Source organism: Sprattus sprattus (assembly GCF_963457725.1).
Source record: "Sprattus sprattus genome assembly, chromosome: 3".
Classification (NCBI taxonomy): Eukaryota; Metazoa; Chordata; class Actinopteri; order Clupeiformes; family Clupeidae; genus Sprattus; species Sprattus sprattus.
This window is the reverse complement of record NC_137922.1, coordinates 20,955,020-20,969,270: the sequence shown is the minus strand read 5'-3', so window position 1 is coordinate 20,969,270 and position 14,251 is coordinate 20,955,020. Positions and strand designations below refer to the sequence as shown.

Here is a 14,251-nt window from a genome sequence, read left to right as displayed (position 1 = left end):
CCCTCATCTCTGAGTCTGTGAGTCTGTCTGGTGCTTTAAAGCCAGCCACAGCAGATGTGGGAGGCAGCTGAAGTCTTGGGAGCCCTCGCAAGAACTGGCAAGAAGAGGAGGGAGAGAGAGAGAGAGAGAGAGAGGGAGGGAGGGAGGGAGGAAGGGAGGAAGGGAGGAAGAGTGAGAGAGAGAGTGAGAGTGAGCAGACAGCCCATCAGCACTGTCGCCATGGCTGCCGTAGTCAAGGGCTGATGTCAACCACGCACTGCAGCAGGCAGGAATAGGGATCTGTTCCCTCTCTTCTCGCCTCCTCTCTCTTGTGTGCTCTTTCACTCGCTCGTTCTCTCCCTCTTCTCCCCGATCACTTTTTCTAACTCCACTCTATAACTCTCCCTCTTTCTAACTCCCCTCTCTCTCTTGCTCTCACTCTCTAATGCCCCTCTCATTCTCTCTAAATCTCCTCTTCCTCCATCTCTTTGACTCTTTCATTTCAGCACATCTGTCCTACTTGCCTGCCCACACTCTTCCCTGAGTCAAACCTCCCTCTCTCTCCATCTCCCTATCTCTCCTCCTACTCTCTCTCCTCTGCCTCTTTCTCTCTCATCCTACTCCTCTTCCTCTCTCTTCCTCCTCTCCCTCTCTCTCCTCCCCCTCCTCTCCATTCCTCTTCCTCTTTTTCTCTCTCTCTCTCCTCCTCCTCATCTCCCTTCCTCTCATCTCTCTCAGACTTTCTTCCCCTCCATCTGTTCCTGTGCTAATCTATTCTGCCTCTGTACCGGTAGATATGGGATCTATAGTGAGAGAAGTATCCCACCTCTGTGCCTGCTCAGGGCTGCTCTCTGCTAGAATTGAGCGCCTTGATTTCACCTCTCTGCTCAGACCCCCCTTAATTGTCCGATCGGATTCTGTCGGCTCGGAGGGGAAAGCAGAACTCGGCAGCCGAGAGACGGAAAAGGTCGGAAAACCGAAATGTGCCTTGTGACATTTTAAGATTGCACGTGAGCATAAGCGCACTAACACACACACACACGCATACACACACACGCATACACACACACACACACACACACACACACACACACACACACACACACACACACACACACTGAAAGCATCACTTCCATAGCCACGATCCATGTACTCAACTCCCAAATGAGGGGATCACAGCCCCTGTGAAGGTTCATAAATGAAACATTCCCTATCAGGAAGCCGTGCTGAGATGTTCCCTAATTGCGTCGACATCCAAACGTTTTCCCCTCAGCTTCCTGTCTCCACACGTCCATACACACAGGCAGACACACGGATAAAAACACTGCGGACACGGAAGCTCTTAGAGAAGATGGGACGGCTTTCGTGTCTTGACGAACCTTCAAGGCGTGTGCCCTGTCAGAAATGCTCATCATCTCTCTTCTTTTCACTCTCTGCCCCTCCCTCCCTCCTCTGTTCTCTCCGCTCTCTATCTGTTTCTACCTCCAGATCGAGATTAAGATGAAGAAGACGGAGGCCATCCGATGGGAGAAGCTGGAAGGGGAGGGCGTCCTGTCCAACGTCAAGCACTTTACCCCCAGTCAGTTGTCGCTGCCTCCACAGCCAGACACACACACACACACACACTCACACTCACACTCACACTCACACGCACACACAGAAACCCATACCCATATACACACACACACAGAAACCCATACCCATACACACACAGAAACCTATACCCACACACACACACACACACACACACACACACACACACATACACACAAACCGTATGCAAACTGCCACACATATACACAAATACACACACACATACCCATTTGCAAAAACACACATACACACAAACCCATAAACACAGATACACACACATACCCATACACACACACACACACACACACACACAAAAACCCATATGCAAATACATATACACACACACACTTACATACACACAAACCCATACGCAAACACACACACACACACACACCCATACACACACACACACACACTCACACACACACACGCTCACATACACACAAACCAATATGCAAACAAACACACATATACACACACACACACACACACACACACACACACACATTCACAGTGCCCACCGACCTGTCACGCCTGTCATACCCACTCCCATTAGCTGGGAGAAGGCACTGTTAAGTGCTGTGTGAAGGGCCCGGTAATCTCATCTCTGCCCTGCGCATGCTGTTTGACAGCCCCGGCACAGGGAGCTGATAGAAGACGTCACTTCTGTTGGCACCGGCAGCCTGGACCGCGCTGCTTGCTGCGCTGCGCACGCGCTTCTTTAAGTGGGAGTTGATTAGCATGCAGGCGCCCATTATAAAGTCTGCTTGGCAGAGGCGACCACCGACACACACACACACACACACACACACACATAGATGAACGTGCGCGGTGGCGGCTTGCGTCACAAGAGCTTGTGGGAAATCTAATTGTGTGTGTGCCGGGTGTTAATGTGAACGCATGATTACAGAGAACAGACCACTTGGCCTTATTAAAATAACAGGCATACTGTACATGACTGCATTTACATGCCACACTTAAGGGGAAGATTACTGACGTGGAGATCAGCTGGAACTCCAACCTGTTCTCTCGGTCTCCTTCCCTTCAAAATCTCCATCTTTTTCTAGAAACTGACAGATTCAGAGATCACAAGATGCCGTCATAAAGATCATACGGTCATGAGATACTGACAAAAAGATCATAAGATCCTGACACGTTGATTAAAATGTTCAAATGGTACTTCTCCCAGCTGTTATGAGTCTCTGCTCTGCCTAAATGCCACCCCCTCCCTCTCCTGTCCTGTTGCAGACCAGTACCCATCATCCGGCCACTACACACGCAACTGGGACAAGCTGGTGGGAGACATCAAAGAGGAGGAGAAGAACGAGAAGCTGGAGGGAGACGCTGCGCTCAACAAGCTCTTCCAGCAGATCTACACGGACGGCTCGGATGAAGTCAAGCGCGCCATGAACAAGTCCTTTGTGAGTTGAACTTGTGGAACTCTTAAATGTGCTTCCATTCAGACACCACTCTCACTCTCCCTCTCTCTCACACACAGACACACACACACGCATACACACACACTATCTCTTTCTCTCTCTCTCATACATACACACCCCTCCTCTCCTCTCACTTTCAAAATTTTTCGAGGGAGCCGTTTCAGGCTGATCTCACTGAATTAAATAGACAGGCTGTTTTGAGTGACCTAGATTGCCTCTTGTCATGTCCCCCCCCCCCCAACCCACCCCACCCCACCCTGCCTCCCCACCCCACCCTGCCTCCCCATTCCTCCCGCCAGCTTTTTAATGCAAGCAGCTAAGTTAGCGTTATCGTCAGAGACGACACGGCAGCTAGAACAGTACCCTCCAGACCGAGCGATAAAGATTTAATGAGCGCAGAGCCGAGCAGGACAGGACTCCCGCTCTCCGCTCGCATCATCCCCTCCCACCCCACTCGTCCTCTGGCGAGACAATCGAGCCGTGCGGAGTAGTGCTCCGGCTCGTCCCTAATCATCTGCAATATCCAAGGTAGCTATATTAGCAGTCCCCAATTAAACTAACCCCCCCCCCCCCCCCCCCCCCCCCCAACCTCATCCAAACTGTCTTAATTGGAAGAGGAGATTAAGAGTGGGACGATGGAGACTGTTCAGCTTGCCATTGCAGGAGGCTGAGCACGCCGGCCTCTCGTTAAGAGATGTTATTATGAGCTGGTTTCTCCTCTCCAAGGAGCTTTTGTTTTGCTTTAAAAGCAGTATACCGCTAGTGCTGCTTTCATAACATTTTTCTTGGACTGAGTGGATCCCTCTCGCTACAAAGAGGGCTTGTGAGGGAGAGAGAGAGAGAGAGAGAGAGAGGGAGAGAGAGAGAGAGGCGGAGAGAGAGAGTGCTAGGGCGAGAGCGAGGGCGAGAGGGAGAGCCCTGTGTAGATTTATGAGTGTCTGGTGCATACCAAAGCCACTCCAAACTAGAACTCTATGTTTTCCATCCACCATGATTTTGTCCACCGCTCTCCTCTCCTAGCCCCCCCCCCCCCCAACACATCACATATAACCATATCAGCACCTCTCCAAACAAATCTGTGATTTTATTCACCATCTATCCCCACCCCCCAAACAGATGGAGTCAGGTGGAACGGTCCTGAGCACCAACTGGACAGATGTGGGCAAGAGGAACGTGGATATGAGCCCCCCCGAAGATGTGGAGTTTAAGAAGTTCTAAGAAGCAGCAGCAGCAGGAGAAGGAGAAGGAGAAGGAGAAGGGAGGACTTTCAGCACTCCTGCCATCCGCTTGTCAGACCTGTGACCGCACCCCTGCCTCCATTTTGTCCGTGCGTCCGGCTCGTAGCTCCGTCTCTTCACAAACTCACTCACTCATTCTTTCATTCATTCATTCTATCATTCATTCATTCTACTTGGCATGTTTTTAAAAACAACTAGTCTTTCTGATTGGATATAGTGTACATTTATATGAAGAAGAAAAAAATAAAAAATGTCTCTTTTGTGTTCACCGTGAAAATAGAAAGTTTGAACGAGGAAGACCGGAATTGTAAAGTATTTTTCTTTCTTTCTTTTTTTGTAAACTTCCTTTGGCACTCACTGTTCTTTATCCATTAATTTGCAACCCTAAGCACATTGGCCATCTCTAGAGATCCAGTCAAGGAGGCTTTTCCATCACTTTTATGACATGCTTTGGGGATTGTCCAGAGTTAAAACAGAATAAAGTGTAAATAAATATTTTTTTTCTTGGTTCCAATCTTTTGGCTCTTTTTCTTCATTATTCTCAGTATTTTCTGCCAAAGTCATTAGTTAGTCTCTAACCGGTGAAGCTATGAGATACAGTCTAATACAAGTCTAAACTGAAGGTATATTTCACTTCAATGCAATTCAATACTGTTTGCTTTCACCTTTTCTTATGCAATAATGTATTTAATAATGAGCGTTGTCTGAAGGAGTACATAAAAGGCCAGCCTTGCTCATGAAACGTCAATGGATGGATTCTGGAGCACACTTCCATACACCGCCACAAACGAAGCAGGAGCAAAGTGTCACTTTGTTTCCCCTGTTTGTCGCCTATAAGGGAGGAACAGCACTTAAAGTCAGGCTGAGCGCTGAGTGGGTGTGACTGTGCTCTTTAGGACTGTCAGATATCGCATAAACATTCATGAATTTGGTGGAAAACAGCTCAGAGGGCCCTTTGATAGTAGGTTAAGTGTTAAATTCTCCACATGCGTTTCATCTCGGGCACTGATCAAAAGGCAAGTTTTTGCGGCCTGCGTTTTAACAGTCTTTTCTCCCCGCTTAAAGCTCCCTGGCAACATCAAAAGAAGCCCCCTCCATTTGCATTATGGGTAAAATCTCAGACCAAGGCTGTGGAGAGATGTGAAGTGTGCTGCTCTGCATTTTAACCCTCTGTGATCCCTGCTCAGACGTATTAGAGGCCATCAAGCTCAGAAGATTAATGCAAAATGGAGCATTTAACAGAAATGCATAATGCATCAACTTAAAAAAACAAGAACTTTATTGTTTGCCGCTGCATTTTTAAAAGGCACTTTAATGCATATCGTCATATAAAGACAGCGTTGGATTCTCTTTCACATTACATCTTAAGGAATATGTTGGAATATCTATGGGTTTCCAAGACAGAGAGCATATTTTAAATACATGAATACAGGAGATGCTTCACCTCTGCTGGTAGAAGGCCAATGAAAATGACAAATTGCACATGTATTTACATAAAGAACATATAACACATTGAATTTTGAAATACAATTTTCCATGGAAAGATACTTTCATAAATACAAGCTGATACTTTTGTTTTCCCCTTGAAAGAATGAACAGAATATTGAATATTGCCTTCATGAAAGCCCAAATAAGAAGCTCACTTCAGATTTCCAAGGATAAGTTAGATTTATGACTGAAAAATAAGTCCTTATCCACTGACTATGATGAAGCTTACCTTGCTTTGAAAAGTTATATCTGTCATTCACTTCCATTTAATTCCTGCTGAATCATTAAGAGACACAAGGACTGTACGGATCCCAACTCACACAAAAAAAAGAAAATGTGTTGCTTTAATGCCAGAGTCTGCACAAGGTGGTGAGGGAACTCTACAAAACACACTCTAGCTTAAAAACAACCTCTTACTGGCCGTACCCTCCGGCATGCAGCTCTGCCCCTCTCGGTGCCAGGGCCTTAGAGGATGCCCAGGATGCGTCCCACCCACCAGCGGCAGGGCATAATGACGCGGCACGCCACTCTGCAGCCACGGTAGTGGTAGGGCCAGGGGTGGAAGCCGCCCAGGGGCTCGCAGATGCGCTGGCACTGGGTGTAGCTCCTGCGGCACTCGGTGCAGCACACGCCCGTGTGGTCCAGCATCGGGTCAAAGGTCATGGTGCCCTCCTCCTCTGTGCCACGCTGCAAAGGCAGAGAGGCAGAGGTTGACGTCAAGCGATACGTTAATATTCCGGAAACAATTTGGTCGCTTTAGATCATCTGGGAGAGCAAGGTGCAAACATCACCACCCAAGGTCATGGGTTTAGTACCCAGCGTGCAGAAATACTGGCCAAAATTAAGACCAATGTTACATTTTTAGTCACTTTTATCCAAGGTCAAAGTCATACTATTTTAGTTAGAATGAGTGCTCCGTGAGCATGGAGTCCATGACCTTGGCAGTGTTCGCAGCTTGCTCTACCAGTAGAACTATAGGAGCACAATATCCTAATATCCCTGAATACAAACATGTAGATAAATCAATTTATTAAAACTAAAATAGCATTTCCCTTAATATTGGGGCATCTATTTCCCCCCGTTTGAATCCCTTTAGAAGTAAGCCATGTGGGCTTTCACAGTTTCCTGTTCTCCTTCCAGAGATAACGTCAGATCTCTCCCACACCTCTCCTCTCTCTCCCGGATCCAGCCACAACATCTGGCCCTCCAGGGCTCTAACTGGCCATGATTTCACACACAGACACACACACACACACACAGACACACACAAGCAAATATGTATGTGTCCCAGTTTTTCCTCCTTCTCTTCCCCTCCTCTTTCTAAAGGGGACGGGCGGGCGCAGGGATTAAGAAGGGATTGAAGGCTCCGGAAGGGGTTGAGGGATTTTAGGGAAAGGGGGTATGCTTTGGTTTAGTTTGGGGATGGGGATAAGGGGTGGGGGGGTGAAGGGAATTGGGAAGGTGGGTGTGTGGGGGGGATACGGGGGTGCAGGGGGGGGGGGGATTGCAGGGCAATGCAAACACAAAGGCTGTGGGAAGGTGAATGGCTGAATGGAGCTCTGTGCTGTGCTGGGCAGCGTGCTTGAAGGGGGGCCCATGGGAAAAGACGGGGTGACAGGCACGGCCTCTCTGACTGACCCCACATCTGTTCTCCTTCTCACAGCTGCCCGCGCTGCTCTGTGTCGCTGAGGCAGGCAGGCAGACACTGTGGCCCGGCCCGGCCCGGTCTGATGCTGGACGTCCCAGAGCCTTGGCTAAAGTTTCACATTCGGATACCGCCAGATAAAAGCAGACATTGTAATCCTTCACACGTCGTTAACAACAAACAACAGCCATTACAACACATGTGTCAAACTCAAGGCCTGCGGGCCTGATACAGCCCGGCAAGCGATTTCATCTGGCCCCCCGGCTCTTCAGAATGTTGCAAAAGTTCCATTGATTTGAATGAACCACGGTGTAATTTTATTAAGGTGTTCAAATGTGTAAATGAAATGGGTCTGCCTTGGGACAAACTTGTTGGACTGACCACAAATGGAGCGCCTGCAATATGTAGAAAAGAGGCACGAGAAATTAATGCCACTCATTTTTATTTTATTTCGAAATTTGATCTCTGTGTTTTTAGGTAATAACTAATAGGCCTAAGATTAAGCGTGCTTGTCCCAGATTCAATAGGCCTATGTTAAACTTAAGTTCATGTTAACATGAATATATGTATTTTTCAATAAATATTAAATATGTCCGGCCCTCGACTTGGACAGAGTTTATACATTTGGCCCTCTGTGTATTTGACTTTGACACCCCTGCATTTGAACTACTTGAAATACAGTTTACCCAAACCCCATGCAACACTTTAATGAGTATTTGGAGATGTACTCCCCTTGATATCAGCATGCGGTGGCCAACCACTGATGAACCCTGAACCCATGCACACACACACACGCACACACACACAAACAGACACACACACACAAACACACAAACACACACACACACACACAACCACACATGTGCTTCATCTTTTAAAATCCCTTAAAAAATCAAGGGCTATGCTTGCGTAATGCAATAGTGGTGCAGAACTACAAGAAGGCTCTGCTGTCGTTGGCTTTCACCAGCTGGGATCGCTCTGCTTTGTCAGACTCCTCTTCAGAGAGCCATCATGGGAGGATGAAAGGCACACAACTGCCTTACCAGGAGGAGGAGACAGGTGTTTGTGAAGAAAGCTGCTTAATGAATCTCATCATCGGTCCTTAAATTTTATTAAATGGATGCAAAGACGGCCAGTCCTTTGTTCTCCCCTTGGATCTAAATGATTCTGATCTGACGAGAAAAGCGCACTGTCAAACGGCAGACATTCAGCACCCCTGGAAGAGTATGTGTTCTCTCTCTCGTCTACGAAACCAATCTGACGATTCAGCCACTGCAGAGCTAAAGCAAGTGCTGCATAAGTACTTCAGTCAGCCGCTCTGGCAGCCCCGCTCACACACCATCAATTAGTTAACATACAACAGTATGAACTAGTCAGATTTCAATTTGACTGGCTTTCTCGCACCGAGGCAGCTGTCAGTGGAGAGAGAGAGAGGGGAACTTGAGCATCATGCGGAGGGATTTCAAATGGGAGATGTCAACCAGAGGACCGACAGACATGATCCTACGCATGACCTGAGGCCTAGGGGAGACTTTGATTTGAAACGACAATACATATAAACGGCTACCCCTCTTGAAGAGCAACTGAACTCCTGATTTATTTCAATACTAGAACCATGTCTGTGTAACCTTTACATTCAGCCCTGTGCATATGATATATGATGTAAGGAGAGAACGTGAGTGACATGAAGGCTTTAATGGTATTCAGGCCTGCAAATAAGATACAGATTAGTCCTCTCAGGTGTACTCATATTATGCAGTTCCCATATGCCTGTTACATATAATGTCTGAAATACATGCATGTTAATACACTTTGTCTGCAAAGGGGACACGTGGGTGCTATTTAAAGGCAGAGGACTACCCTAATGATCCCACAGATCTTTTATATGTATGGATTACTTGTGTTTAGTAAAGTGTTTGTAGCGAGACCTCTGGCAGATTCATTATTTATGATTATGCGCATAAATCTTCCTCAATCATGTTATCGTGCCGACAAGGGAAGAGGAACTGACACACATTAAGGAGATGCTGGGAAAGCGTGTATTCTCTGAAGATGATGTGACACTCACGTGGTAAGGGTTCTCAGGGTTATAGGATGGCTCCTCCACCAGCTCCTCATCCTCAGGTCCCACCACCTGTCGCCTGGCGCGTGGGAGGGCTCTCTTCTTCTTCTGCCCGCCTATCCAATCATTAAAGCCATTATTCGGAAGAAATACGAAACCCTCCTGTGCCTATTTTGTGCCACATGATGCACCCACTCAACCCAACGTTGCACAGAAGCCTTGTTAATTCACTGTGAGCAACTCGTCAATCGAATGCAACTGAGAGCAATCAATTCTTACAGGCTAGTCATCTACCACCTGGGCTGACACAGAACTTGTGCCTTGCTGGAGTCTCTTGAGGCTGTCAGATAATTGGCAGTTTTAAACGCAAAAGGAGAGGGGGATAACAGACACGAAAGTCAATTTTATCAACTAGAATACAAGGACTCCATGAGTGCTTTGTCACATAGCCAGAAAAGTTTGAAGGTTTCAGGTTTTAATCTGTAGAAGGTTTTAACCTTCAAAATCTCTCTACTATTTAAAAAGTATATAAAAAAGGGTGACAGGGTACCATTTGGGTAGGTGGGGCGGAGCCAGAAGATTGGCAGGTCACCGCAGAGGTCCAGGATCTTGGTGCTCAGGAAGCCGCTGTCCTTCAGAGGCTGCCCCGAGGCCACCCAGATCAGAGACTCCTCCTCAAACTTGGCTGGCATGATCTCATCTTCCTGGGAGAATGAAGTGCACTGTTAAATACATTCTTGGCAGGAGGACACATTTCACTTTCCTTGGCCTGCCTCTCAAGAGCACACCACTATACACTATATTAGCAGAGAGTTCTTGTCCTGAAATAATACATAGAGGTTAAATGAAGTGGGAATGTGAAAATAGGCTCCTAAAAAACAAATGTCACCTCATAAAACTGTTTCAGGCGGGCTAGCAGAAGATTGCCTGGATGTAATCGTTGTTTGTGCCACACGAATTCCATGTACCATGACAACTATTTTCAGAAAGGCATTTAAGTGTACATCTGTGTACATCTGCTCAATGCATATGCAAATGGCTCTGTGCATACCACGTGTACACACGCTGTCAATGTATGTATGTGTGACTATAAATACATGCACGCAGCACACATATTGTTTGGGGTGGACATGCTTTTGTGAGCACTCATTCTCACGACTCCAGTCGATTCACAATGAGAGCATTCATCCATTTCCCACTTTCCTCCCCGCCACTCGCGCGGAGCGGGAAAAGGAAAGTGCTGCGAGGCTGCTGCAGCCGCCGCTGACAGGACCACCCTTATCTGCTCGCTGCAGCTCGCTCGCACAACACATGAATATTCACATGGCCATTTGCATGCAATCACTTCAAAATGGATGCGTGCTGGGGGAGGAATTTGGATACGGCCAACTTTGCCATTGCAGTGGCGGCGGCGGCTGCCGCTATTATGGGGGGAAAAAATGTGTTGTGAAAACTCACGGGGTGAGAGAGAGTGAGAGAGAGTGAGAGAGAGAGAGAGAGAGAGAGAGAGAGAGAGAGAGAGAGAGAGAGAGAGAGAGAGAGAGAGAGAGAGAGAGAGAGAGAGAACGCCACAGCTGGCTGCTGGGGAAGCATTAACTGTCTAATTTGGAGAGTTGGCTGAGGCACTGCACCCTATGAGGGGGAAGAGAGCGCAGGCTGGGAAGAAGTACCTCAGGCGGTAAACGTGGGTCTAAAAGAGACTGAACGTGGGCCAAAAGCAGAGGACACATGCACAGGCTGTCACTTCAGTAAGGTGTTGTGGAGGATATTTCCACAGGAACACAAAAGAGAAGCATCTATCACTTCAGTAAGGTGTTGTGGAGGGTATTTAAACAGAAACACAAAAGAGATGCATCTATCACTTCAGTTTGATTTTTGTGGAGGATATTTCAACATGAACACAAAAGACAATCTGACAAGCAGGGGTTGCTGTCTGTAATTGATTAGGATTGTGTGAGGATATAAACATTAAAAACCTATTCAAAACCTCATGGTGGAGTTTAGGTCCTATCAAACAGTCATTTAATCGGTCCAGGATAACACATCATAATGTGAATTGAGGAATAACAATCAGGTTATTCTGAATTGAGGCTTAGTGTAAGCTATATAAATGTTTTCTTATTCATGTTTGTCTTTCCATACAATACAACACACCGCTGTAGCCTACACTGTGAGGGGGAAAGGAAAAGCACAAGCTAGAAGGTATTCACTTCTGGTATGCCAAAAATTACTGTTCAGGAAAAGGTAACAAAATCTGTGTGAGTTGTGGAACAACCTACCAGGTCGAACATCAATGAGTCCTTGTTCAAGCTCTCCACGTCTGGAAGCTGACCTTTGGCTTGAGTCTTGATGTAGCACTTCTCTCCACCGGCGAAGCGGATACCAGTGATGCCCTGTCAGTGGAAGGTGCCAAGAAACACAAACAATGTGTGGGCTATTTCTCAAAAAGAGTTGTTATTGTGGCAATGCAAGAATCACCGCTATAGCTATGCCAGTGACAGTGATGGTAATCATACGTTTACGTGCACAGAAAGCTATATCACACATAGCTATATCACAGACGTAGCTTTATCACACACGTAAGAAAAGGGGAAAAACTGGAAAAGCATAATGCATAATAGGTCCTTTTTAAATAATGCATTCATTCAAATGGGATTCAGGGGGGGGGAAACGAGGTACCAATCCCAAGTAACAGATAACCTCAAAATGGCTGTGGCTCTGATCAAGCAGGGATCCATTATGACCTCCTAGACACAGATAACTCTCCCTCTTAACCGTAACTCTTTATAGGCCAGGCCATCCCTCAGATACATGACTTCAACCCCACGGGCATTTCAACAGGCGGCTCAAGGATAGAGGCGGTGACTTACAATGTGGAAGTCGTGGACCTCCATGGCCTCATCACTTCCGCTCCCGCTGCGGAACCTCTCCAGGTTATTCACAGGGTCGATCTCCATTGACCCCTCCTCCACCTTTCCGTTGATGCTCATGCTGTAATGGACGCTGTACACCTACAGGACATTTCACAAAACAGAGCTATATCAGACATTTGTCTCTTAGCTTCTTTTTTATATTTTGATTTTCTTTCACCTTGTGATATAAAAAAAAAAGGGTTTCACATTTGCATGTGTGACTGGCTGTTATGATCGGTGTAGCAGACCAACCCTAATCAGCCATATCATGTTTCACACTTGGAGGTTTGAATATTCATCACCCTGGAGACCAGGGAAAACATCCAGCAGGAATATCTCTGCAGACAGGAATTTAACATACCAAAGACTAACAGACTAACCTCCTATTTAAGTTCTAGTTTGAAACATCCTTTCTCAAAGTTACATAGTTGGTCTGCGATTAAGTCAGTCATCTGGATTCAAGTAATTTTACATGTTCTCCAGTTATGCTATCAAAACTATGCATTCCTTTATTCATAACTATCCCCTAACCCCCCACACAATATCCTCAATAGTGAGGTTTCATATCGCCTTCAACAAAGATTACTATCCATATAGGACTGAAAGGAGGGGAAAATAGATAGACAATGATAGGTAAAAGGCAGGAATAATAGGTTTATCACAAATATTTAAGGTAGCGTGATTTTTAAATAAAAACAACCACACCTTGTGGTAGAAAACTAGTGAACTAGTAGCTTATATAGGCCTACGAACTCTGTAGCCAACTTAATTCTGCACCAAACGCTCCATCTTTTGGCACACCTCTCGACCCTGGGGCTTCGGGTAGACCACATAGGCTACTGCAAACGCTCTTGCAGAGCCTAAAGCTAAGTGTTAACCTGACTTTAAGGCTACAATGCAAGAGCAACTTTGCACTACTTTAAAAGGTTAGACTTTAAATAAAAAGTTCTTACATGCTTGTCGTTGACATTCCAGAAGTAAAAAGCCCCAATGGCTCCAAAAAGAAGTAACGCCGCTCCGACAATAAGCACTGCAACTCCGATTTTCAGCAGGCGTCCCGAGTTGGAGGGCTTGACAGTCACCGCAGTGTATGCCTGTGCAAATTGAAACGGTTTGACAAATTGAATTATTGGTGCACACGGGCAGCTTTTTGATATGCTAGATCGTGTGTGCAAGATAATGACAACTGAAGTGGACGTGAGCTGGCACAACATCAAAATGACAATAGCCGGGCTATGGCACGCCATTTACTAGATCAAAGCAAATCAGTTCAAATTAAAATCTGTCTAAAGGCTGTTAGTTTTTTCAAGCAAGTCAGGGTTTTTGCTATTCCTCCTCTCTTCCTTTCAAGTTTTTTTTTTTCTGTGGAGAAGACATTTCTATTAGCGCCAGTTTAGCTCGAAATCAAAGTGGTCAGGTGCATTATGCACTGAAATAACGAATAAGTTAGCGTTACTTACAGGTGGCATAAATTGGTGTAAATCTTCTGGACCAGCTAAAGCAATGGGTATTTTCTCTGACGTCCCTGCCATGGCTGCGTAGAGACCTCTACTCCGAAAAACTACCCTATTTGTGTTCAGTCAGGCCTTGGAAAGGAAAAGTTAAGGGGAGAGAGAGGGGGAAAAACGCAAGTGAAGTGAAGGAACGGCTTGTGTGCTGCAGCCTATTACCTGCTGGGAGGCTATCCTGAATCCTAACTGGGCCGTCCCAAGTAAGGTATTTGTTTTCAGAAGACGGCTTCTGGTTCATTTGTGATGGGTCTGTAGGAGGTCACACTTGTGTGTGTGGCCAATGATAAGTGTAGACTTTTGCGGAAACCAACCTATAAAATGAACTGCCCTGCTATTAGACAGGATTTTAGTGCGAAAGACGTCATGATGTGGCAGAACCAAGTC

General features: G+C 46.3%; 2 protein-coding genes across 2 annotated transcripts in view; one reads left to right on the top strand and one right to left on the bottom strand.

Moving 5' to 3' along the window:
• Positions 1-4,757, top strand: part of sugt1 (SGT1 homolog, MIS12 kinetochore complex assembly cochaperone) — a 29,946-nt gene extending 25,189 nt beyond the window's left edge. The window contains exons 11-13 of the mRNA XM_080834974.1: positions 1,468-1,558; positions 2,821-2,993; positions 4,128-4,757. Coding sequence (XP_080691100.1) covers positions 1,468-1,558; positions 2,821-2,993; positions 4,128-4,229 — 366 coding nt within the window. The 3' untranslated portion in view covers positions 4,230-4,757. The remainder of the gene's footprint in view (positions 1-1,467; positions 1,559-2,820; positions 2,994-4,127) is intronic.
• A 1,445-nt stretch (positions 4,758-6,202) lies between these two features.
• Positions 6,203-13,888, bottom strand: LOC308363265 (leukocyte cell-derived chemotaxin 1-like; the record flags this gene model as incomplete). The annotated part of the gene is made up of 7 exons (XM_080836071.1): positions 6,203-6,424; positions 9,451-9,560; positions 9,995-10,148; positions 11,724-11,837; positions 12,315-12,455; positions 13,310-13,450; positions 13,817-13,888. The coding sequence occupies 7 exons, from the start codon at positions 13,886-13,888 to the stop codon at positions 6,203-6,205; spliced, it is 954 nt and encodes a 317-aa protein (XP_080692197.1).
• Between the last annotated feature and the right edge of the window lie 363 nt (positions 13,889-14,251).